At 52.6% G+C, this 21,854-nt stretch overlaps 13 protein-coding genes across 15 annotated transcripts; 8 read left to right on the top strand and 5 right to left on the bottom strand.

Annotated features, from left to right (window-relative positions):
• Window positions 1-8: 8 nt before the first annotated feature.
• H257_05334 (hypothetical protein) lies at window positions 9-586 on the bottom strand (the record flags this gene model as incomplete). Its single annotated transcript, XM_009830177.1, has 4 exons — window positions 9-168; window positions 227-333; window positions 383-430; window positions 548-586. The coding sequence occupies 4 exons, from the start codon at window positions 584-586 to the stop codon at window positions 9-11; spliced, it is 354 nt and encodes a 117-aa protein (XP_009828479.1).
• Window positions 587-1,151: 565 nt separating this feature from the next.
• Window positions 1,152-3,032, top strand: H257_05333 (hypothetical protein). The gene is made up of 5 exons (XM_009830176.1): window positions 1,152-1,770; window positions 1,826-1,947; window positions 2,026-2,420; window positions 2,470-2,561; window positions 2,608-3,032. Exons 1-5 carry the CDS (start codon window positions 1,223-1,225, stop codon window positions 2,897-2,899), a joined length of 1,449 nt encoding a protein of 482 aa, XP_009828478.1. The 5' UTR covers window positions 1,152-1,222; the 3' UTR covers window positions 2,900-3,032.
• Window positions 3,033-3,184: 152 nt separating this feature from the next.
• H257_05332 (hypothetical protein) lies at window positions 3,185-3,954 on the top strand. Its single transcript, XM_009830175.1, has one exon. It carries the CDS (start codon window positions 3,525-3,527, stop codon window positions 3,852-3,854), a length of 330 nt encoding a protein of 109 aa, XP_009828477.1. The 5' UTR covers window positions 3,185-3,524; the 3' UTR covers window positions 3,855-3,954.
• A 479-nt stretch (window positions 3,955-4,433) lies between these two features.
• On the bottom strand, window positions 4,434-5,270 carry H257_05331 (40S ribosomal protein). Its single transcript, XM_009830174.1, has 2 exons — window positions 4,901-5,270; window positions 4,434-4,756 (listed from the first exon to the last, which is right to left on the bottom strand). The coding sequence occupies exons 1-2, from the start codon at window positions 5,186-5,188 to the stop codon at window positions 4,631-4,633; spliced, it is 414 nt and encodes a 137-aa protein (XP_009828476.1). The 5' UTR covers window positions 5,189-5,270; the 3' UTR covers window positions 4,434-4,630.
• Window positions 5,271-5,779: 509 nt separating this feature from the next.
• H257_05330 (hypothetical protein) lies at window positions 5,780-6,417 on the top strand. Its single transcript, XM_009830173.1, has one exon. It carries the CDS (start codon window positions 5,837-5,839, stop codon window positions 6,365-6,367), a length of 531 nt encoding a protein of 176 aa, XP_009828475.1. The 5' UTR covers window positions 5,780-5,836; the 3' UTR covers window positions 6,368-6,417.
• A 510-nt stretch (window positions 6,418-6,927) lies between these two features.
• On the top strand, window positions 6,928-8,318 carry H257_05329 (hypothetical protein). The gene is made up of 7 exons (XM_009830172.1): window positions 6,928-6,980; window positions 7,049-7,158; window positions 7,217-7,250; window positions 7,325-7,374; window positions 7,424-7,487; window positions 7,567-7,718; window positions 7,808-8,318. Exons 1-7 carry the CDS (start codon window positions 6,943-6,945, stop codon window positions 8,281-8,283), a joined length of 924 nt encoding a protein of 307 aa, XP_009828474.1. The 5' UTR covers window positions 6,928-6,942; the 3' UTR covers window positions 8,284-8,318.
• Window positions 8,319-9,221: 903 nt separating this feature from the next.
• Window positions 9,222-9,946, bottom strand: H257_05328 (60S ribosomal protein L39; the record flags this gene model as incomplete). Its single annotated transcript, XM_009830171.1, has 3 exons — window positions 9,222-9,270; window positions 9,382-9,485; window positions 9,863-9,946. The coding sequence occupies 3 exons, from the start codon at window positions 9,944-9,946 to the stop codon at window positions 9,222-9,224; spliced, it is 237 nt and encodes a 78-aa protein (XP_009828473.1).
• A 353-nt stretch (window positions 9,947-10,299) lies between these two features.
• On the bottom strand, window positions 10,300-11,430 carry H257_05327 (hypothetical protein). The gene has a single exon (XM_009830170.1). The coding sequence runs from the start codon at window positions 11,357-11,359 to the stop codon at window positions 10,385-10,387; it is 975 nt and encodes a 324-aa protein (XP_009828472.1). The 5' UTR covers window positions 11,360-11,430; the 3' UTR covers window positions 10,300-10,384.
• Window positions 11,431-12,893: 1,463 nt separating this feature from the next.
• On the top strand, window positions 12,894-14,161 carry H257_05326 (hypothetical protein). Its single transcript, XM_009830169.1, has one exon. It carries the CDS (start codon window positions 13,014-13,016, stop codon window positions 13,833-13,835), a length of 822 nt encoding a protein of 273 aa, XP_009828471.1. The 5' UTR covers window positions 12,894-13,013; the 3' UTR covers window positions 13,836-14,161.
• A 67-nt stretch (window positions 14,162-14,228) lies between these two features.
• H257_05325 lies at window positions 14,229-15,165 on the top strand (the record flags this gene model as incomplete). Of its 2 annotated transcripts, XM_009830167.1 has the most annotated exons (3): window positions 14,229-14,312; window positions 14,360-14,385; window positions 14,445-15,165. In XM_009830167.1, coding segments are annotated over 3 exons (661 nt in total), but the record flags the coding sequence as incomplete, so codon positions are not given. The 2 variants fall into 2 exon arrangements, with proteins under 2 accessions (XP_009828469.1, XP_009828470.1); XM_009830168.1 differs by having other exon boundaries at window positions 14,229-14,385.
• Window positions 15,166-15,274: 109 nt separating this feature from the next.
• Window positions 15,275-18,309, top strand: H257_05324 (hypothetical protein). Its single transcript, XM_009830166.1, has 3 exons — window positions 15,275-16,073; window positions 16,349-16,915; window positions 17,092-18,309. Exons 1-3 carry the CDS (start codon window positions 15,302-15,304, stop codon window positions 18,222-18,224), a joined length of 2,472 nt encoding a protein of 823 aa, XP_009828468.1. The 5' UTR covers window positions 15,275-15,301; the 3' UTR covers window positions 18,225-18,309.
• H257_05323 (hypothetical protein) lies at window positions 18,309-18,988 on the top strand. Its single transcript, XM_009830165.1, has 2 exons — window positions 18,309-18,523; window positions 18,575-18,988. Exons 1-2 carry the CDS (start codon window positions 18,323-18,325, stop codon window positions 18,749-18,751), a joined length of 378 nt encoding a protein of 125 aa, XP_009828467.1. The 5' UTR covers window positions 18,309-18,322; the 3' UTR covers window positions 18,752-18,988.
• Window positions 18,983-20,761, bottom strand: H257_05322. 2 transcript variants are annotated; one of them, XM_009830163.1, is made up of 3 exons: window positions 19,568-20,761; window positions 19,338-19,492; window positions 18,983-19,248 (listed from the first exon to the last, which is right to left on the bottom strand). In XM_009830163.1, exons 1-3 carry the CDS (start codon window positions 20,729-20,731, stop codon window positions 19,032-19,034), a joined length of 1,536 nt encoding a protein of 511 aa, XP_009828465.1. In that variant the 5' UTR covers window positions 20,732-20,761; the 3' UTR covers window positions 18,983-19,031. The 2 variants fall into 2 exon arrangements, with proteins under 2 accessions (XP_009828465.1, XP_009828466.1); XM_009830164.1 differs by having other exon boundaries at window positions 19,338-20,761.
• Window positions 20,762-21,854: the final 1,093 nt, after the last annotated feature.

Raw genomic sequence — 21,854 nt, 5'->3', positions numbered from 1 at the left:
CATGCCTCCTACGTATGTCCGTCGATGAGATGGCGGTGTTGAGGAGGAGGACGAAGGGGGAAGAGTTCGTTTGCACCTGCTTCTTTGATGAGTTCCCGGGTCTTCTTTGTGATCATGTCCAAGTTCTCCTGGGCACGGTCGGTCTCGGAGTTCACTTCGTCCAACATCCTAATGCATGACGACGGGTCATTACAACATACGGCGATATCATGGACGCTTTGTGTACTTGTTTTGAATGTCGAGCTCGGTACTGATGTTGCCACTCATAACCCCCAGCTTCTTCACGGCGCCGTGCAGCACGTCCAGGTCTTCGTCCTGTTTGTTCATCTCGCGCTACACAAGTGTCAATTGTGGATCCAACTCAGCACGGAAGGGAGCGAACCTGTTGTTGTTGTCGGTCTGTCATGAGCGAGGCTTCCTCATCGTCTGGCTACATGTCCCGTGATGAGTCGTCGTCTGTTGGAGTTCCTGGAAGAGCTCTCGTCCATATGCATGCAGACATACATGCACTGGGTGGAGCTCTCAAAGTCGTCTCTGCGATTCATACCTCATTGCTCACCTTTATGTAGTCTGAGCGTCCTTTCATCCTGACGTTGGGCGCCGAGGTGGTGTCGGTGCTTGATGTACGGAATAAATGAAAAAACTGCCATATAGTCAGTTCAAGATTAAGATCCTACCATCCCATTGTAAAAATAGAATTCAGAACGTTTTTTCATTGGCTATAATTGTTGATTGTTAGTGAAATGATTGGATGTGTATAATGTGATGGCGCCTATTCATTCGTAATCATTTGAATATTTGGATTGGATGAAATGCTAGTCACTTGCTCACTGATTGGCCTATTAGAGAGGTTTACCTCTGTCCCACTTATATTGATTCACCAGCTATTTCGTACAATTTCTATAATATTATATAGTTTATGATAAACTCTACTGTACCACGTATGTGAACCAAATCCTCTATCTATGAATAATTCAACACTCAGATCAGATATTAATTATCAAAACTAATTGATGAGTACGGTGAAAATTGATCATCATTCCTCTTTTCTTTCTAGGATATTATCTTCCACAAAGTTAGGACAAACTATTATTAGTACAAACCCTTGAATTGATTGAAATATTCCCATGAAATCCTGAAAAAGTGGTATGGAGCAAATACGTGGGACAGAGGTAGTAAGTACTACAGCTTTGGTGCAGTCTTCGCTCTGAAACTTGCGACGATGGCAAGATGGTCAGCGACGCTGTGGCTTATCGCGGCAGTCCAAGCGTCCATCCACGTAGTGCATGGCCCTACAGTGGGATGGAAGGCCATGGAACGCATGTTTGCTAGCGCCCCCGGAGGCAAGCACTCGATTGTTCGCGTCGACTTCAACGCCACACCCGTCGACGTCACCTCGATCCCATCCGACATGGAGTTCGCCGTCGCCGTGTCTATCTTTGACACGGCTGAAGGCTCTGCGCCACCCTTGGAGTTCTGCGCCGAGAAGTACTATCATGGCGACCACGCGGTCGGCCACGTCTTCGCCGATGTCACGTCCCAGCAAGTGCACGGGAGCGAGGAATTCGTCGTGCAGCATACCAGCGCGCATATCGTGGTCGTGTCTACATGCGTGCGGCCCAAGTTCACCTTCGGCGACAACTCGACGGTCAATCTATTCCCGTTTCAGGACCTTGAAGGCGGCGTCGTGTACGACATTGCCGCCGCCATCTCGTTCGAAAATGGCTATGGGTACCTGCCTGGCCTTCTGTGGGGCTTGCTCCCATTCAGGTGATGCTCTTGACTCTGTCTACATACCATCCTCTCATGGAGCATGATATCGTAGCGGCTTGCTCTTGTTTGGGTACGTGTCTGTCCTGACGATCTTTGCGGGGCTGTATTGGTGCCACCGGTCCACTCTCCTTCGGCTGCACACGTTCATTCTTGTGGTGCTGGTCTTGATGACAGGTATACCCCCTCTAGCCTACATATATACCCCTCCAGCTTACATATATATCTATCTCTCTTCGGTCGTTTCATGTTTAGCCGAGTCGTTGCTGTGGTTTATCACGTACGTTGACCTCAACTCGACCGGCCAAGCGATTTGCTGCCCCTACCCGCCCATGGTGGTCGCATCCACTGCGTTGAAAGTGCTTTCCAAGCTCGTGGCTCGCGTGCTAACGATGATCTTGTGCCTCGGCTACGGCCTCGCGCGCCCCCACTTGACTGTTCCCGAGACCATTCTCGTGACTGGTCTCGCGCTGTGTTATGTCGTGTCGAGTGGCGTCTTGGAGATTGTACATCTATCCAACCAAGCCAAAGGCACCGCCGAGCCGCCCTTGGTCTGGGAGGTGTTGGCGGTGGCGACAGACTGCTGCTTTGCCGGGTGGATCTTTTTGTCTCTGACTGTGACTCGCAAAACCCTTCGGGCCACGGGCCAAGTACGTGCGGGCTGTACTTTAACAATTGTACTTTACGATTACGATGTAGACGGCCAAATTGCGCATGTACACCTGGCTCTTTGGCGTGCTCGTGGGATTTGTCGCGATCGCGTGTGGGTTTACGTTGTTTGAAAATGCAGTGTACGTTGGACATGACAAGTTTGTGTAGTTTACCACCGTGGTGTAGATATGCCAACCAAGTGCCGTCATTTACGTGGGAATACATGTGGATGCTGTGGGCTGGAAGCCGCGTGTTAAACTACGCGCTGGTCGTGGTCTTGTCTGTGATATGGCGCCCCATGCAAACCAGCTCCCTCGTCGCATATTCGCTGCAAGTGCCTTCGACTGACGACGAGACGCGACTGGACAAAGCACCTCAAGTGTTTGAAGCTGACCAAACTCCAGCTACGGCAGCGCAAGACAAGGATGATCAGGATGGTCATATTGGCGTGCAAAAGGATGCTGTCGACGCAGCTTAAGACCACGCAATGGGGTTGTGGACTACTAGTAGTACTGTAGTAGTACTAGTTGGAGGCGCAGCTAGCTACAGTCGATGCAAAGGAGGACTTGCTTAATCCGTGAATTTATACTTGACTTGTTAGTCCGATCGAATGTATGCACAAGTACGAGAATCGACTTGGGGGTCGCATGTTGCAGTAGCTATCTCTGTGATGGTTGGATTGCTCACGAGTACTAACGTTACTGTAGCAACGTTCGTCGAACTGTGCTGTAACTAAGTTGGCTTGATTGGTGGTGGCAATATTTGGGTGTCAAAAAGTTATTAAAGCCACCTCCATACGCTCGTGGACATGTTGGTTGTGGTTTTGTGGGACGTGATATTGTTTGTTGTCTGGACCTATCATACTTCTATAGTCGTCGTTACTGGATCGAACAGCAGCCGGCGGCGGGGGGCGCGGCACCAGCGGCCGCCTGAGCTGTCCTTGAGTAGTGCGTGAACTTGGAATATGTGATCTCATGCAGCGGCACGGCGGCGTCCTTCTCGTCCACGAACGACAGCTTCTTGCCGGTGCGCGGTCGATTCCACGGGTTCTCGTTCTTGTACGAGCTTTGTTTCCTGAGCCCGTCGAGGCGGTTCGGGTGTAGATGGGTTGTGGGCGCGTCCAGCGGCGGACCCACTCGCGGCAAGGCCGTCGCCGTGCTATCGGCATATTCTTCTGCTTCTTCTTCTTCGTTGTCGTTGTCGCCGGTTGGTTGTTTATCGGGGTCGTCTCCACTAAACCCGGCAATGTCGCGCCGACTGCTGCCGCTGCTGCTGTTGACCGTACTCCCAAGACTGCTGTGGTTGTCCATGTGCGCGGCCAGGCTGTGTTCGGATGCTACTTTGGCCATTCGATGTTGTTGTGGGAGCTCTGTTTCCCCCACCACTTCATTTACAGTCGCACAGGCTACCAGGTCCCGACGTGCGACGATTGAGCGAGAGGGTATTGGTGGCGGTACAAGGAGGGGGAGGGGGGCTAGTCGGTGGCAACGCCGGGGCTCGCTCACTGCTTGCTGCCTTTCACCACGTTGCAACTGGCAAATATGGGGCGCCCACGAAATCGCCCAAGTCTATTTTAAGCGTGAAACGTTGAATTACGGATACTATGGATCATCATGGTTGAAAATGGTTAGACAGACACACAACGACCAGGAGGTGACGTCCGTCAACACTGCTCCAGGCTACCGCATTTTGCACCAAGTGGAGGGTACTTTGCAAGGAAACTGTAGCTTGCCTTGACATAAATCCCCGCTATGCTACGCCATACAGTGTACCGGTAGCCAGGCCCAGCGTCACTCGCTATCGCTACACTGTAGCTAGCCAGGTCCATGGTTCTTCTACCTACCGTACCTACCTACCTAGCTTTTAACTGCCCTTGACATGGTCTTATTAGTTGCATGGTCTCGAGACTCTGTATTGCGAGAGGTTGTCGTGATGTGTCTGTCCAACGATGAAAGGAGCGCAAGAACAACAAACAGTACACTGTAGGCATGTGTAGCCTAGCCGCATCAAAATATGTGAAATTGGCACCACTGTGGTGGCCACATCATCGTGTTAACATGTCACCAAAGAGAGCTTCGTTGCTTCCATGTCCAACGCTGCTGTAGTCGTCGCGAGAGATGCCAATGTCGTGGTTTTCCATAGCAAACGGCGTGCACAGACTAATACGGCCAGTACACACTTCCCCAGCAAAACGACAGAGTCCAGTCGCTTACTTGTTGGCCTTGTTAGCCTTGTGGCGGGCGATACGGCGACCGACACCACGGACCTTCTTGGCGCGGTTCTTGGATTCCTTGATTTGCTTGCGGGACTTCTCGACCTTTTCGCTGAGTCCTTGCTACATACATATCGACATATGAGACTTTGCTGTTTTCTCCACCTGGGCACCACAACATAAACACACAACAACAAGAGCGCCTCTGCACCATATATATATATATATGTGTGTGGAACGAAGAAGGACGATGATCGATCGACGTACGCGAACAAGGCGGTACTTGGGTTCGAACTTCTTGGCGTCGTTCACAGTGTCGTAGATCAACGCAAAGCCCGACGACTTTCCGCCGCCGAACGCGGTGCGGAACCCGTACAAGAACACGGTGTTGGTGTCCGCGACCTTGTACATCTTGGCGAGCTTTTCTTGGAGTTCGGCCTTGGGCACGTTGGGGCGGCCAGGGTGCAACACATCCACAAGCATTTGGCGGCGAGCCAGCAGCGTGTTGCGGAGAAACTTGCGCGTGCGCACGGTCACGGGGGCTTTATCAGACATTTTTCTGGGGAAAATGGGCGTTTACCAAATGTGTGCCTCTCAATATGCCATTCGCCTCAAACTCCAACCGATTGGGATTCTGTCCACCAGCCAACACTGACCCCGACCCTATTGGTCCATATACAAAGCGCTAGTTGTATGGCGGAACCTCTCGCAACCGATACTACCCTCTGCAAATCGATATTTAGTGTACGGATAACGTATCCGTAGGAGTCGGAGCGTTGGTGTTTGTCCCAGAAAGGCAGCCAATCAGAGAGCGTAGAAATCTCATACCAAGAACTTGGATCCAACAACAAGATCTGGACGTGTTGCTTGTTATCAGCAGCAAAGAGTGCTACTATACGCATAGTATGAGACTTGAATGCTACTTAGTGCGTGGTTTGACTTGGATTGTCACGCTCGTTTGGATGGCAGTCGGCTGTGAAAGGCTGGACGGACCTGTTTCGCCCAGTGACCGCGTGGGACAAACCATGATGAATAATTAAATTTGTAACGTTAATATAAATCAGTTCCCTGAGTTGCCAGAGTATATTCTCGTTGAAGTATATAAAATTTCGTGTAATTTTATTGGATTGATTCTGCCGCAGATGAGAAACAATCATCCATTCCACACTTCTCGCAACGTACCTCGGCAGGGCCTCATACAGCATGTCCAAGGAAGGCTACATCATCCGCCACGGGAAGAAGTCCAGCGATATCCTTTACTGTATCGTGCAGGATGGCCGCGTGATATTCTTGGACCGACGCGGCGGGGATGTTGTGGAAGAGTTTGGCCTCACGCGAACATTGCTCAAGATCCGAGGGGCCACGACAGACGAAGCGTTTGCATGCGAGAACAGCTTCATTGTTCAAGTGCGCAACTCGCAGCTTGTGAAAGGTCGGCAGGTCGCGGAAGGAACCGAAGGCGAGTACCTTTTGTCGGCGCCAAGCCACAAGGAACGCAAGGAATGGGGCAACGCCATTCACTCGTGGCAGCGCCATTACTGGAGGGAACCACTCCATGCAGGACTGAACATGACAGAGATCGAAGAAGAAGCGTTCTTTCGGGCCCAAGTGTCCACTCTAACGCGCATGCTGCAGGAATCCCCGCGAGGCAAGCAAAAGGGCAATCGGCATCGCACCAGCTCCGCAGCCTCATCCAACGTTGCGTACAACACCATGCAACAACCTGCGTATTAAACACTTAAAATTAAGTTATTGGCCTATTCGCCGGAATTCACAATAAATTTATTTATTTTTTAGGTTTTAGTATAAATTATACTAACCCACGCCCCATGCTCATTCTCTCAGCGCTTGGGCCATCGCGTTGTCCTTACGAATTCGATGGCAAGTGCACCACGACAGCAATGCCACTATATGAGCATGGCATAATATGGCCTTACCATGCACGATCTATGTACCGTAGCAAGCTATCTCTCTGTCGCGATGGCGTATTGGAAGGAAACGTCGTCCGTTGTGATTCATCAAATCGGGAGACGCGGGTACACATCCTCGCTTGTTCCAGGAACATCACGTGCGATATGCGCTTGGAACAAGATCCTTCTGGCATAGGCACACGCTTGCTAGTTCCATGTCGTCCTCCCGAGGTACATAACGACGAAGGAAGCGTCGGTGGTGGAAGGTTCCGCGCTGTGACGAACAGTTTTGCGATCTTTCGATTGCAACATGAATTCGCCGCATATCGAGTTTGAAGGGATTGAATGGTGTGGACACCCCCTGACAATTAATATAGGTGGCATCTCCAATAATCAACCATGATGTGGACGTCGTTACTTGGCGGTCGCAGCAGATAGTACGTTCCTCCTTCCTATATGACGCGTCTACGGACGTCAGCCTGACCGAATGAATATGCGCATGTAGCCGACTAGCGAGTTCGTTTACTCGTCACGTTAGCAACCTTGCGCATGTCGTGATCAAAGCGGAAGGAGCGACTCCAACCAAGTCCGTGGTCGTCTTGCACGGCATTCTCGGTGCAGTCCTCCTCCGCCAATATCATGCGAGTAATCTAACGTCATGATGGACATGTAGGTAACAAAGGCAATTGGGCTACGTTTTCTCGACGGTACACCTCGCGCTCTAATGATCCTTCCTCAGAGCATTGCCGCGCCTTTCCTCCACCTCACGCTCTGTCTACAGCATTGTGACCGCGTTTCCACAGTACCAAGTCATCGGCGTGGATCATCGAGGTATGCATGCCTTCACGTAAATACATGTGTCCAATCCAATCATACGCAGCCCACGGCGACAGTCCGTCCAAGTCCCCACCGCATCATCTGCATGCGTGCGCGCAAGACGTCATGTACACATCCATTTTTCCATGTCACTCCAACCATTTACCATCAAGTGTCACTAACGCTTTGTCGCATATATCCTCGTAGTGACTTGCTAGAGTCGCTGCATGTGACCCCGGACGTTGTCGTGGGCCATTCGTTTGGGGGCAAAGTCGCCTTGACATACTTGGACGCATGTCAACGGCAAAGTCGACCGGTGCCCCGTCACACGTGGGTGTTGGATGCGTTGCCAGGTTGTGGTATGTACGAACCCGCCGCCGCGCCGTCGATTCTTTTCAGTACTACCCATCATCATCATAACGATGATACACTGTGTGATGGCCTGTAGCCCAAAGCGACTACGCCACCCGAACGCAAGACGCGACGTTCAACTCGACGGACGTAGTCCTCCCCAAGCTCATGGAGGTGCCGATGCCGATCGCGACCAAGAAGGAACTAGTGGCGACTCTAGAAGCCAAGGGCTTTGATATTGGCCAGGCGCAGTGGATGACGACCAACTTGAAGCCGTTGGGGGACGGATTTGTGTGGAAGATGGACCTCCCCGTCGTCGCATTGTTGTTCAAGGCGTTCCTGGCCACAGACTGCTGGCCCATCTTGGAGCACCCGCCCCCCAACACCCACATCCACGTCGTGCGTGCCGAACTCAACAAGTTCTGGACCCGCGACGTGATCCGTCGATTTGACACTGTAGCCACGCAAACACACCACAGAGTGCATTTGCACTTGCTCGAGAAAGCCGACCATTGGGTCCATGTGGACAACCCCCAAGGACTGTTTGCAATCATGCAGCGCAGCTTTAAATAAGCGCCATAATATACGGATATACTTCGTCTGTTCCAGGTTTACTGCCGACATTTACTTTGAATTGACACAGGCAATCGAACCCTCACTCAATTTGGGCGAATGATACTCTGAAAGGGATTTGCATGAATTTTCGCAAAAGATTGGTTTATAATCAGCGCTTAAAGCAATTGTAAGCCAATGAAATGTCATAAATATTCGATATTGATAGAAATTGAAGAATTACAGCCAATGAAATGCAAATGTCGCCAGTAACTTGGAACATGCGAATTTTGAAATGTCGGCGGCGTGGGTCCACAGTCGACATGGAATCACAGGCGGTGGTGGTTGGTTCAGAGGCATTTCAGATATCGAAATGGACATGCAGGTACGTACATCAACGTGACCGACAGGGGTTGAGCTAAGGCGTACCCATGGGGTTGGTGGTTTGCCAATCCAACGTTATAGCTAAAATCGCGATGAGACCATCCAAGAAAGTGATCATTTGCCAGTAATCAATCATGCACACAATATCCACATCTACATACAGGTCCTACATAACGTTACGGTTGCAAACTGTGGATAACCCTGCGAGTGTATCTACTTCGCTGCTCGGGTAGCCGCTGGTGTAAGACTTACAGGCGGCGCGGCGGTGGTTGCCTGGTAGATCGAGGGGACCAAACGGAGACCAAACGTGACAAGGCCGCGAATGAACGACAGGCACAAAAGCAAAATGTGTATTTCACTGGTGATTATGTCGTTTTCTCCCCAAAAGCTATCATCTATGCGCACCATGGAAGAACACGTTGAACAAGGTGACCGTGTGACGTTCGCTTATGGACAAGAAGTCGTAATCCAAACCCATCCAACAAGCCGCAGCCATACACACACACCCTGTCCATCCATGCCTTCCATCCCTGCGGTGGCATACACCTGGCTGGAACCGAATGCAACCTGCTCGCTTACAAGCCGAGCTTGGTGCGGCGCCAGTGGCGGCGCTTGGCGTTGTAGCTACACACAGAGCACACACACACAATCATGAGTTTTTCCTGTACACATGTTCCTAAACGTAGCTAGAACGAACGCCTGCCTGCACACGACAACGAGTAATTCGACACGTACCGAATGGTGTTACCCGTCTTCAGACGAATCCACTGTGGGATGGGTCGGTTTTGCTTTTGCTTCTTGGCCAAGATGGTCTTGGTACGGAAGGTCTTGTGGGAAGGCTATAGATACACTTGAGCTCATGTTCCCTCCCCATCAACATGGCCATCATCATGACGTACCATATTCGTGCTTCTGAGGAAAAAACCAGGAATGCTACCATGCCGATACTTCGGGCCAGTCAAATCAAGCGATTCTCTCCACACCAACCACTTTGCACACAATTATATTGACCAATCAAATCGAGGTCAAATCTGTTCGGATACAAGAAGAATGCCCGCAACATCCGGATAATACCAAATCCAGCTTGAACCGTCGCGAAAAATGACGCCCATCAATTGCAACTCACGGCCAGAATGGCCCAACAAGTGATTGCATCGATATGACGTGGCAAAGGAATTACCATTCCCGTTAATTAAATTGACGTTAATGTACCTACGCGCATGAGGGGAAGCGCTCGGGAGGTGAAGGACGCCCGTGAAATGGTTGGAACCTCCTTTCGATTATTGAGGCAAGACACCATGGTAGGTGACTTCGTGATGAATTATGTAGTAGAGCTGTGAAGTAGGCATAGTGAGAATTGGTAAACATGAAGTGCATGCGGTTCCCAAACGACACGGGACGCTATATCGCTTTCCATTCCTTTTTTAGCCACTCATCTGGAAATGAAATTGCCAGGACTAAGCGTTCCGTGGTGGATTTTGTTACTTTAATGACATCAATTCATGGCCCGCTCGGAGCATAAATCAAGTCAACGTGAAAACCCTTCTAGCTCCTGAAGGATGTGGTAGAATTAATGGCTCAGCACAAAGCATCGCATTCAACACGACATTCGTGATTCGGCCAACATATCATGCCCATAGGGTCTTGGTACAAGCCAAAGGTAATTTTGAATAAAATGTGGGTCTGTTAACCTTAATAACGTTAGGATATGAGTGGTAGCGAAGGTATAAGTACTTGCTTACAAGATCCATGTCAAAAGTCCCACAATGAGGACTGCAGCCGACACAGTCGCGGAGGCCGCATTTCCAGTGCCGTTTCCGTTGTCGTTGCCACTGGGCGACGCGGTGGAGGGGCTGACCTTGTCGCAAAACGTTCCGAGGTAGCCAACGTTGCATTTGCATTTGCCTTCACTGGTGCACACACCTTTCGAAGAGCAGGCTGTGGGAGAGCTATCGCACAACGAGCATTGGGGGCCGGTGGTTCCCTCGGAACAGACGCACAGGCCGGTCCCGGGGTCGCAGGAATTGCCTTGACCACAGCTGCCAAAACTGTCGCAAATATTCGACGTTGCTTTCAAGCAATTGTCGTCAGTGCTGTACCCTTGGTTGCACACGCACTGGTACGTGGAAGCAAGGGAGCCCACAGGGGCACATGTGCCGTGTCCGTTGCAAAGGGACGGGTTGGGGATAGAATCAGTGACAGTGCCATTGCAAGCTTGCATTTGCGTGTCTGTGAGGTTGCGCAGGCCACCAAGGTTCTGGCCCGTGTAGATAGTCGAATCAAGGCATTTGTAAATCCCCTGAACGGTCACCGATTCGTTGTTGGCAGTAAACGTCGCGGCGTAGCAGTTGACGGTGGCTGGATTGGGTGTGGCCACTGGGTTGATAGACTCTGCGTCCGACGCAGGAGCGGAGGTGGCAACGCAATTCTCCGCTGGGGCGAACGCACATACTGGTTGGATCTTTGGATAGTTGCCCGACCACGAACCAAAGGTGGGGCATTTGCCTGGAATATTGCCACCGCACGCACTGCCCAGCACGCATTGGGATGTCATAGTGAGGCCCAGAATGCTGGACTGTACCGAAACGCACGTGTACCCTTGGCCCCATACAGCGCAGTCCTTGGTGGCTTTGCATTGGCCAGGGGTCGCGGCAATCACCAACGAGACGGCGAGGGCCGCTGACGTAGCGCTGAGCAAAACTATCTTGACCATCGTTGTTGGCTGTGCTGTGAGTTTGAAGCAGTAAATGTGTCAATGAGTGGTGCTTCGACAAACGTGGGTGGGTGGCACACCTCGAATATGACAATCACTTTATTGAAAGATCGCGAGTTTCGGAGTTTGATTGGCCGTTGGTTTTTAATGGAGTCATTTGATTGGCCATTGCGAAATTCGAAACCACCAAATTTAGAAGCGGGGGTTTTCATTGGACGTTGAGTGGGAGGGTGGTTTCAGAATTCACTGGCAGGGGTCAAACTGCCAGAACATGCACGACAGAAGTCCTACAGGGTCGTATTGGGGGCGGCCTATGCAATGATGGAACCCTTGTTGGCTGAGTGCCTCAATCATTGGTGTTGTCACACTTGTCAATGAAATCAGAACCCCATTCATTCATATCAATGACGAACAACCTGCGTCAGCCGAATGGTCTCTATTCTGAGCTACTGTAGTACAGCACACAAGGGATCCCTTGTGTTTCCGTGCAGCCAGCAACATCAGTAGGATACCGTCACACTTATGTACCGGTATGTACAGGTACTGCGCCAAGCAACCACACCACAAGATGGGGACTCTTGTAAACATATCAACCCTCAGAATCTACGAGTACCCATCAATAGATACGTCCAGCGGGGTGTCACCGCAGTCACAATATGGGCTGGCGAAATACCTTGGTCATTACTAGTATACTACCAGACCATCGCTTCGTACTGTACAACGTGTTGTTGCAACATTGCAGCTGGAGCACGGTGATATTACACCACCCGCAGTGGAGTTTGCCCCATTACTCGTGGGACAATCCATCTTTGGATGCCCCGTCGGCCGTTCCAATTTGCCTACGCATGTGTGAACGTCGAGCCCAATGACGTGTGCCAGCGTTGCGAAACGCTTACAAATGGGGCGTTGGGGGTGCCTATCCACTGGGATTCCCTGGTGGCATTGTCTCCCAAACAATGAACAAGCCATCGACAAACACATGCGAGGGCAACGCTAGGAAAGGCAGCAAGAAAGGCAACGGTTCCCTGGAACAGACTTCTCTCTTTCGCACAAGAAAATCCATGCGTATGCATTGGAGGCAAGCTACAACGACCAAAAACTGCTACCTAGCAGCTCGCCCTGAGGCCTGAGGGGCGACGTGACAGATTCGTTCGAACGGCCCACTGAGTTTATACAGTGAACTCAACGAAGATCCAAGTTACATCGCCTTCCAGGCAACGTGAGCTTCCAGGACCATGGGGTAGCTTGCTATCTCGCGCTGATGCGACGGTCAAGGGGCTATGTATACTGGTATGCTTGGGTGTGCAAGAGACAGCAGATTTATACTTGAATTCAGTATGGTGCAGTGTCGCTCACGACTCTATAACGTACATCAAGTCGAAGGTTGGGACGACAGAAATAATATTCTTCGAATCGAAACAGACTCGCAGGTCTTGCAAATTGTATTTGGCGCCGAATATTATTTTCGAATGTTGGCTGAGTGCTGTGCTCAATCCAGAAACAGTCGAAGGATTTGGGTTGGCGATAGATATTACACATCCAATTCTATTCATGCACGAAAGAGCGTTCTTCCATCGTGCCTTTCACTCGCCCCACCATCTGGAGGGCACCAGCACCAGCAGCTCAGTTCTTAATTCCCCATCACGCCACCAACATGCTGCCTGAGACCACGACCAAGTCGAACAAGGGCGTCCACGTCAGCGTGAACGTTCAGTACAAGCCGCTGCCCACCGCCACGGTGGGCAGCGTCATGACCGTGTTTGAAAGCCCGTACTGGGCCAACTTTATGATTCAGTACATCATGCCCTACCTCAAATCGTACAAGCCCACAAGCCAAAGCATTCTCGAAAAGCTTGCGACATGGACAGTGTCGTCGGTGCCAAGAGTAGACGAGAGCTGCGCCATTTGCATGAGCAGCATGATGCCGGACGACAACAAAGCGAACGTGGTCGCACTGCCGTGCAGCCACACGTTCCACAGCGACTGCATCCGCCAATGGCTCACGCGATGCAACACGTGCCCCTACTGCCGCCACGAATTCCAAAAGGAACTCACAGGGCGGTTCGTCGTGTCCACGATCAAAACCGCGCTGGTCGTGGACGACGAGATCACCCAAGCGAACGTTCGCGACATCGCCGTCGGCGGCCACACCATGCAGGCCATCGTCAACATGACGTTGTTCCAAGTGCACGACGACGCCAACTACGGATGCGACCTGTTCGTCGAGTTGCAACAAGCACAGCAGGGCCACAACACCACGTCCCAGACGACCACAACGACCACCACCACCTCCTCCCACCAACCAACCACGACCGACGCCACCATCAGCGTCGCCACTCCCACCACCCCGTCGCCCCGACAGGCCCGAAAGCGCGGCTCTGTGTCGTCCACCACGGCCGACGCAGCTCGCCTGCTCAAGAGACTGCGAACTACCTCGTCGCATCCCCCGAACGGCACGGCTGCCCCTGGGGCTTGAACACCGACCGTTCGTAGTTAGTTGTAGTGTTAGAAAACCGTACCGCGTAGCAGTTAGTCGTTCGTGTACACCATCACGTATAGTTAGTTAGTACTAGTACTGTATCAGTCGAGCAATGGAAGCACTTCAGTACGCACTCAACATCGGTAACTAGTTTCTTGTCTTGCTTGCCATACAGCCAGCCTGGACCATGCCTGCCAATTACACGTACCAGGTATGCTCGTCCGCCGTCACTCGACAAGGCTGCATCAGGATGAGATTTTCTGTGGCCATCATGAGGTGAATAAGGGTAACTTGATTTATTTCGGAAATACTATGTGACAAATGGCCCTGGTAAATAATAAAATTCATTTATTTCATGTATTATGGGCCAAATGGGGCAATGAAGTGCCAAATGTCCCAACTAACAAAGAAGCCCGACGAAGCGGTGGTCGAGTCGTTGGTCGGGTTTGTCGAAGTGGCCACGCACGAGTTCTTGTACGTCGGTATCGGATCATCATATGCATGACCCTTCCTCCATATAGATATCGCTCCGACGTGTACCCGTCAGGTAGGATGTGGCCAACGAGGTCATCACCTCATGGACTTCTTTAAACTGCTGTCCTATAGGCCTTTACGACAAGTGGAAGAAGTTTGACGTGCCCGTGCACATATGCAGACATCCTCGACTACTAGAGTACATCCGATCTGTCGTCGCGAGCTGTCGGCCTTGGATTGTGCAAGGCCGAGTCGAATCGCTCTCGGTGGCGGTGCGGTCAACTAAAACGGGGGCGCTCCTGACCACTTGCGTCTTTGAACTGCGACTGTTGGCATGCTCCATCACGAACGAGGTCAAAGAACAGGTCGACGAAGTCTTCCGCCGCGCTCTCGTGCAGTTGTCGGCGGCGTTGTTGACAAATCCCCTGCCTAATGATCACGACGAACGGACGTTTCGAATGTTTCTGCGCACGATTGAAGACACGTCGATACCAGAAACCTTAGTGGGTGAACAAGACATCCAGCAGTCGTGGATACTGGCAACTCCAGCGGACGCGAACGATGACGCGTCTGCTGCGCTACTTCCCATTGCGTCCACGAGCCAGCCAGCCCTGCCGCTTCAGCTTAACTTGTATCTCCTCCAGCCGCCACACAACACTCCTGCCGCCACCCCGTCGCCCTAGTTCTCTCATAGATCGAATGCTATCTTTTGATCATGCAAGTGCACGAATGCGAACATGCATTCGCCTCTATGTCCATGCATGTCGTCGTTCTGTTCCCAGGGGTTCATCGCGCTCCTCTGCTGTCATGCAGCAACCGCATCCCGCCCGCCCCCATTCTCGTGTCCAGTTCCTGGATCTCTACTTACCAGAATGTTGGTATTGTTCCACTTGTACCCAATTAAAACCAAGATCGGACGACAATCCGGATATTAATCCGGATACACCCATTTTGTGAGTTTGCAACAACACGTCAGAACCGGTCGCAATATGGACAAGAAGCGGCAGCCCGTGCATGAAGGGTATCTGCAATGGCTGGCGGCATCAGCAGGGGGTCTGCAGACGCAGTACTGCCAGTTGTCCTGGTCGTGCCAGCTGCGCATGTATCCAACCGAGACAGCGGCTGCCAGTGGCGTCGGAGGCCGGCCGTTTTCGATCCGCGGGTTTTGCAAGTGGGAGGGTCGTGGGGTGTTGCCGTTGGACTCGTACGGCATCGAACTGCAGCTCAAAGACAAGGGTCAGTCGTCCATCTACTTGGCAGCAGAGAACCGGTTGGATTTGGAACGATGGTGTCGCGCGTTCGTGGCAGTGTTGGACCCGTCGTCCGACGCGGCCGACGAAATCAAGCGCGAACGGCGCAAGGTCAAACGCGACATTCGGAAACAAGCCGAGAAGGAGGCCGAGATCAAAGCCCAAGAAGACGAGTTCAAGCGCCGGTGGATCGCTCAGAAAAAGCAAGAGCTTCGGGACCGAGAGCTCGAGATCGAGCAGATGACGCCGCTGCAGCGCAAGGACGGATTGGGCACGCTGGACGAAGAGACCGAGGCCCTACTTCGGGACCGGAAGAAGCGACTAAACAAGAAGGCCGGCCAGCAAGTCGGACGAGTGGGAAAGCAGGTCCTTCGGCGGCGCATGGAGCTGCTCGGGGGCGGCAAGGTCGTCGTGCACCCCAACGACGCCACGTTTGGCGACATCGCCGCGTCCGCCGTGGTCGGGCAGCGAAAAGCCAAAGTCAAAGTCGAGTTGCCACCCCCCGGTCAATGTACGTTTGTCTGTCGGTCGAGCTATATATGGTGGATGAGATTTAGGCTACTCATAGCTTTATATTTTTATTATAATATACATACAGGGAATGAATACATATATTTATTTGTGGATGATGGATCGTGTAGATGTTGTTGTATATTATGTACTTGTGCGTTTTGGACTGATTTGAGAAAATTTATATATATATATTATTTGAAGCGTGTTTTCAGGAATATATATATATATATAGGATGGTATAATCCTTCAAATGAGTTTCACTTTTATATGTAGATTTCACTGGTGACGAGAGTCTCCGTGGTCACCACGGAAGTACAAGTGGCGGTCGACAAAGCACAACCAGCTCGCAAGACTCTGCGACATCTGCCGACGGCACGCCCTTCTACCCGCCGCCGCCGCCGCCAACCCTCCCGACCAGTCACGGATCGTCCATTCAAAGCCAAGAAGGAGCCCCCCTTCCTCCACCCCCACTAGCCCTATCGACGATGGGTCGAGGGCTTCCTATCAACCCCATGGCCGCAGCATTAGACGCGATCAAGCGGAACCGACGCTTCAGCGCCGCGTCGGACAGAGATGCCACGACGATGGGGAGTGGAGGATTGCAAGAAGATATCATGGAGGAGCCTTCCACAGGACGATCCAATCGAACGCGGGACTCGCAGTTGAGTGCCGAAGGCAAACGGATGCTGGCAACTGCCCTCAGTCACCACAACAGCGCGACGGCAGCAAACAAGAAGTCGGCAATTACCACCACCCACACCCCCTCTATCGATAGAAAAGGGCTGTTTGACAGCAGCAGCAGCAGTAGTAGCAGTAGTAGCGACGATGACACGGACCAAGGTACCTACTTATCATCATGTACCTACTGACGAGGAGGAGGAGGCAGGCGACGGAGTAGGTAGTACCGATCGTTCAGTCCGTACTACCGACTCTTTGAACCCTGCCTCCTACTCATCCACAACCAGCCAGCCTCTCCAATGATTGACCATATATTTTGGTTGTGTGTGTTTGTGCAGTTCCATCGTCACTGTTGACGACGCCAGTCCCCGCGGAGCTGGCCGTCGTGTACTTGTCGGCGGCGGTCGAACTCCGCCAAGCCAAGTCCGTGGCTATCTATCGCTTTGCGTTTCGCCTGCTCGCGTACACGTCGACGCAGTGCGAGTTTGGCCGGAGCTACCACGAATATGAAGCCATCCATGGCCAACTCAAGCGCAGTGTCGTGATGGAGGTGCCCTGGCCCAATTTTCCATCGAGACATGTGCTGCGCAACCCCACCAAGCCCGACAACATGCAGAAACGAGCGGCCGAGTTCCTCGCGTACTTTGAGGCGCTCGTGCAGATCAAGGCTGTGGTGGCCCATCCGGCGTTCCATGCGGCGTTTCAAGTGCCGGCGGCGATGGCGACGTGTCTGGTGCGGGGCACGGTGGTTGTAGAGCCACCTCCACCAGGTATCCAAATCAAGCAGGTGGCGGCTACAACTCGGAAGAGCCAGCACAAGCCGCGGCATCTAGCAAAGCCGGGGGTGCCGAAACGAAACCTCTTTGAAGACGACGACGAGGACGAGGAGAACGAGGAAGCGTCCGTAGCGTCGTCGGTGGAGACGCCCGAACCGGTGAAGCGACCTGTGGCAGACCGAGTTGGATCGGGCAGCCGGCGATCGCTGGACGAACGACCTCACCGCGGTATGGAAGACCGACCGCCGTCCTCGGCTAGGAAGGTAGCTCTAGGGACGACGGATAGACCACCCAGCACCAAAGAGATCCAAGCGGCGGGCATGCCGCGTCCCAACTTGTTTGGAGGTGGCGGACGCGGCGACCTCTTGGCTGCGATTCGAAAAGGCGCCCAATTGAACAAAGTAGCGTCACCAGAGGACAACGACACTCGTTCCAACGTGTCTACCACAACTGCTACAACTAATGCGCCTATTCGCGCCCCACCACCGGCAAACAGCTTGCTCGCGGCTCTGCAGCAAGCCCCACCGCTTAAGAAGGCTGGTCCTCCACCCGCCACGAAAGTAGTGGCCGCACCAACCCCGCCGCTGGCTGCGCCAAGTATCCACGACTCGATCGCCATCGCTATGGCGTCGAGGCTAGTGCACACACAGTATGGCCACAGTGACGACGACAGCGACGATGAATGGGACGACTAAGAAATAAGGCAGTTACAAAACCGTCTTATTTCCGGATAATCATGTATGTAGTATCCGGTGGATACGAGGCACGTTGTGTTGATCCAATAATCTCCATCATGTTGCGTCGGTGCTTTAGTGCTGCGGCGAGACCGCCTAAGGCCGTCCGCCGCGCCGCTCCAGACTCTAGGCGAGTGACGACAGAGAAAGCGGAGCAGGATGCCCTGCAGACCACCGCTGAAACACCCGCCCCGGCGGCCTACCAACCTCCTCCATTCGAGCACCAGCAGGAACCTACGTTTGGCCAAGTCATGAAATCGGTAACGTTCTTCTGCTGATGACTGGGCTGGTACGATGATGCTGGCATGTAGAACTTTCTATGGGGAGCTGGCATGTCCCTTGGCTTCATCTTGATCGGCGGCATCTTCCGCGTGTTCATGGAACCATCGGTGGCCTCGACGACTGGACCTTGCGACTGGGAAGGCGGCGCGTTCTCAGTCCATGCACCGGAAACCAACTGTGAAATTGATGCTCAACATGCGTCTTAATGCAAACAAGAGTGTACGGCACACTGCCATCGTGCCCTTGACTCCATGTTCAATAAGCCAAGCTTACAGCGAATGAACTGGTTCAACCCACTTGCATCTCAAATGTCCACGGTTCACCAACCGCGTCACAACAACAACGCTATGTTGGCAACTCTGGCCACATGAACGCGATACAATGTAGTTCAATCAAATACGCAGACTATAGTATGCTTCTAATGTTATGGGGTCGTTCATGAGTAAACTGGTCTGCATGTGAAGCCATCTTTCACGTAGTACATTGTTAGACGCGTTTGCGTTTACTAAAGGCTGGGGATTTCGTCTTCTTTGTGGACGCCATCTCCAAGTACGGCAAGGCCGCGGAACGACCGGCGGCGGCGCACAGCTTGCGCACGTTCCCCACGTACGCCGCCATGTCAAACTTGCGGTCGAGGCCGTCCGAGTTCATGTACCTGACTTTGCCAAACACTGGACGCTCTTTCCATCCTTGGTCGTGCTTTCTACAAGTCCGAGCCGTGTCAGAACAATTCGTCAACGGGGTTCATCGACTTCTAAACATGCCAGCCAAATGTACATACGTACGACTTACCCAAACACCCACGCGACCCCTGTGATCGAGTTAGGGTCATCTCCGTCGAGGTTGTACTTGTCGTTCAAGGCAATGGCAATTGAAAATGCATCTTGCGGTGTCGCCGTCCATTCAATGATCTTCTTGCCCCAGTACATGCGCATGTAGTTTTGCATCTACCCATGAACACCCCCCATGATCGTCCAGTTCAAAGCAACCGACAGAGAAAACTCCATCGTCTGGCTTCCTACCTTGCCCGTGACCATCATGTCCAATTGCGCCGCATTCCAGTACGGATCATGCGTTTGAGCTTGGTCCAGCTGGTCCTTGGTGTACGTGTACGGCCGCTTGTCTGCTGCGTGTTGTGTCAAAGTCTGCACCGCGTAATTTGGCAGCGCCGCCTCGAACAAGTCGTAGTTTGCATTGAACCAGACAAAGTTCATCGACAGTTCCCTTCGGACGATCAATTCTTCGAGGAACGATGCCTTGGACGCGGCCAGGGCCGGTCCAGTCCCCGCCACCGCCTTTGTTTGCAGTGCAATGTCCACCGGCGAGATGTTCCCATAGTGCAAGTACGGACTCAGGTTGCTGCTGCCGTCGCCGCTGGGCTCGTTGCGCGCCGTGCCGTACTTGGCCAATTTGGACTTCAAAAATGATCGGAGAGTCGCTTGGGCGTGGGTTTCGCCGCCAAGAAACGTCCGGACGCGGGGGACGGACGCGTTTGCCGACGTCGCCGCCAGCAGGTCGTCGACGGTCAGAGACGACATGTCGAGCCACGTGCAGGCGGACGGGGTCGTCGTCACGTGGTCTGCCAGGGAGGACGAAGGGACAAGGACACTATCGGCTCGAGGCAAGGGGACGAGGAATCGATCCAACAGTTTGGTGATCTTGGGACGGATGGTGCGGGCGGCGTGCTCTTGCTTGTCGCTGACGAGCTCCACGGGCACCACCACGTCACCTTCGACTTGCAGCACGGCGGTCGTTGTGGCTTTGGCTGCAAACGACTGGTACAGTTTAGTCGGGTTGCGAAGGTACGGGTGGTCCACAACCACAAGGGACGCCCCGCGCGAAGCAGCGACGGCAATGTCCACCGGCGACGGGCTGTGGGCGACGTCGAGACGAACATGCCGCGCTTGGAGCGACGTATGAACGTCCACGAGACTCTCCAAGAGGAACGCCATGTGTCGCTCGGACATGGTCGACGTAGCGTCAATGGTGTGTAGGACATGCAGCGGTTGTTTCAGCCGAGTCGCTGCCTCGACGGCCACTTCCAGAGCGTAATTGAACTTTGTTCGAAGAGATGACTGCATCCAGTATAGCACATGCGCTCCTTCGACGGATTCCACGCCCCGAAGCCACCGGAGACGGTCCTTGTGGATGCCTGGAAGCGCCAAATCGGCCGTGCGGAGGCGCATCCTTTCTTAATGTGAAGCTCTTGCGTGAATGAATGTTCACGAAGTCCAATCCGGATAATGCCAGCGTTGATAACGAAACCGCCACAAGGCACACCAATTGGACAATAATGATAACGTTATGCCGTGGACACTGGTTGTCCGATTTGAATGGAGCCACGAAACGGCTTGTGGGACGGCTAGAGTAAGGTTACCAGGTAATCCACCACACAATCACTTGCGGGTTGGATTATGGCGCAGGTCGGTGTGTTCCTGTAGTAAAAACCAATTGGTTGGGAGTTGGTTTGACAAGGCGATTGGGCGGGCGTGTTGAGGGGCGGCGACTCCTACGAGCGAGGTTCTCATTTGTAACCACAAACTACTTTGAGTATGCAATTTTGGTTGACGGGTGTCATGGGGGGATGAAAGAGGACGCCGAACAACGCTTTGGTCAAACCGGAATAGATCGGTTGCCCAAGGATGTGCACAGGCAGTCAACCCCATTAGCTGTGTGAACAATGCCTATAGCCAAGGTCGTACGTAGCTTTCGCTTGAGCGTGATAGCTGTAGCTCGAATGTCGACGCGAGTTCGGTTTGTTTAGCTTACACAATCGGATTTTGGAGGTGATTTCGATGCTAAGTCGTTAGTGTTGTTGAAATTCCCACGTGTTCGTCATTACCCTTATTAGATGTGACGCAACTTGATCATGCGTAAAGTGTCCGAGTGCACATTTGGCAGCCAATTCAACGGACGGACGACGTTTGATCTGTGACGATGCATTGATAAACTGCTGAGGACTTTCAAATGTAAATAGTGGTCGAGTCCCTTTTCACTTTACTCTGGCTCCATTGGTGGTTGGTCCCCACTTATGTTAGTCAATGATTAGCACCACATGTGGTGATGGAGTCACAATATCGCGTGGAAGGCGCTTGGGTTTTCGCATTGCGGCGCCTGCAATCGCGGTCTCGTTTCTCAACATGTACACTTCAAGAATGAAACGGACGGCAGTTACTGGGGCTCGTAGCATGACGATCTTGGCCTAAAAGGACAAGGTGGCCGCGTACCACAAGGAGTACGGGCAAAAGTACCGCAACTTGGCTCAAATGAAGCTCTAGTACAAGCGCAACAAGGCGTACTACTATGTTC

This window comes from Aphanomyces astaci (assembly GCF_000520075.1).
Source record: "Aphanomyces astaci strain APO3 unplaced genomic scaffold supercont1.10, whole genome shotgun sequence".
In the NCBI taxonomy this organism is placed as follows: domain Eukaryota; phylum Oomycota; class Saprolegniomycetes; order Saprolegniales; family Verrucalvaceae; genus Aphanomyces; species Aphanomyces astaci.
Note: the sequence above shows the minus strand (reverse complement) of the source record. Positions and strands in the feature narration are given on the sequence as shown.

What these genes read in the sequence shown, in the direction of transcription:
- H257_05327 (XM_009830170.1), bottom strand. Translation starts at nt 11,359, where the DNA reads ATGGTCAAGATAGTTTTGCTCAGCGCTACGTCAGCGGCCCTCGCCGTC.
- H257_05330 (XM_009830173.1), top strand. Translation starts at nt 5,837, where the DNA reads ATGTCCAAGGAAGGCTACATCATCCGCCACGGGAAGAAGTCCAGCGAT.
- H257_05323 (XM_009830165.1), top strand. Translation starts at nt 18,323, where the DNA reads ATGTTGCGTCGGTGCTTTAGTGCTGCGGCGAGACCGCCTAAGGCCGTC. An exon ending in TTGGCCAAGTCATGAAATCG is followed by an intron (nt 18,524 to 18,574) that starts GTAACGTTCTTC and finishes GCTGGCATGTAG; the next exon opens with AACTTTCTATGGGGAGCTGG.
- H257_05329 (XM_009830172.1), top strand. Translation starts at nt 6,943, where the DNA reads ATGATGTGGACGTCGTTACTTGGCGGTCGCAGCAGATA. An exon ending in CGTCTTGCACGGCATTCTCG is followed by an intron (nt 7,159 to 7,216) that starts GTGCAGTCCTCC and finishes ATGGACATGTAG; the next exon opens with GTAACAAAGGCAATTGGGCT. An exon ending in CATCGGCGTGGATCATCGAG is followed by an intron (nt 7,375 to 7,423) that starts GTATGCATGCCT and finishes AATCATACGCAG; the next exon opens with CCCACGGCGACAGTCCGTCC.
- H257_05324 (XM_009830166.1), top strand. Translation starts at nt 15,302, where the DNA reads ATGGACAAGAAGCGGCAGCCCGTGCATGAAGGGTATCTGCAATGGCTG. An exon ending in GTTGCCACCCCCCGGTCAAT is followed by an intron (nt 16,074 to 16,348) that starts GTACGTTTGTCT and finishes TTTTATATGTAG; the next exon opens with ATTTCACTGGTGACGAGAGT. An exon ending in CGACGATGACACGGACCAAG is followed by an intron (nt 16,916 to 17,091) that starts GTACCTACTTAT and finishes GTGTTTGTGCAG; the next exon opens with TTCCATCGTCACTGTTGACG.
- H257_05331 (XM_009830174.1), bottom strand. Translation starts at nt 5,188, where the DNA reads ATGTCTGATAAAGCCCCCGTGACCGTGCGCACGCGCAAGTTTCTCCGC. An exon ending in CCAAGTACCGCCTTGTTCGC is followed by an intron (nt 4,757 to 4,900) that starts GTACGTCGATCG and finishes ATATGTATGTAG; the next exon opens with CAAGGACTCAGCGAAAAGGT.
- H257_05332 (XM_009830175.1), top strand. Translation starts at nt 3,525, where the DNA reads ATGGGTTGTGGGCGCGTCCAGCGGCGGACCCACTCGCGGCAAGGCCGT.
- H257_05322 (XM_009830163.1), bottom strand. Translation starts at nt 20,731, where the DNA reads ATGCGCCTCCGCACGGCCGATTTGGCGCTTCCAGGCATCCACAAGGAC. An exon ending in ACATGATGGTCACGGGCAAG is followed by an intron (nt 19,493 to 19,567) that starts GTAGGAAGCCAG and finishes GTTCATGGGTAG; the next exon opens with ATGCAAAACTACATGCGCAT. An exon ending in GGGGTCGCGTGGGTGTTTGG is followed by an intron (nt 19,249 to 19,337) that starts GTAAGTCGTACG and finishes TCGGACTTGTAG; the next exon opens with AAAGCACGACCAAGGATGGA.
- H257_05326 (XM_009830169.1), top strand. Translation starts at nt 13,014, where the DNA reads ATGCTGCCTGAGACCACGACCAAGTCGAACAAGGGCGTCCACGTCAGC.
- H257_05333 (XM_009830176.1), top strand. Translation starts at nt 1,223, where the DNA reads ATGGCAAGATGGTCAGCGACGCTGTGGCTTATCGCGGCAGTCCAAGCG. An exon ending in GGTGCTGGTCTTGATGACAG is followed by an intron (nt 1,948 to 2,025) that starts GTATACCCCCTC and finishes TTTCATGTTTAG; the next exon opens with CCGAGTCGTTGCTGTGGTTT. An exon ending in CCCTTCGGGCCACGGGCCAA is followed by an intron (nt 2,421 to 2,469) that starts GTACGTGCGGGC and finishes ATTACGATGTAG; the next exon opens with ACGGCCAAATTGCGCATGTA.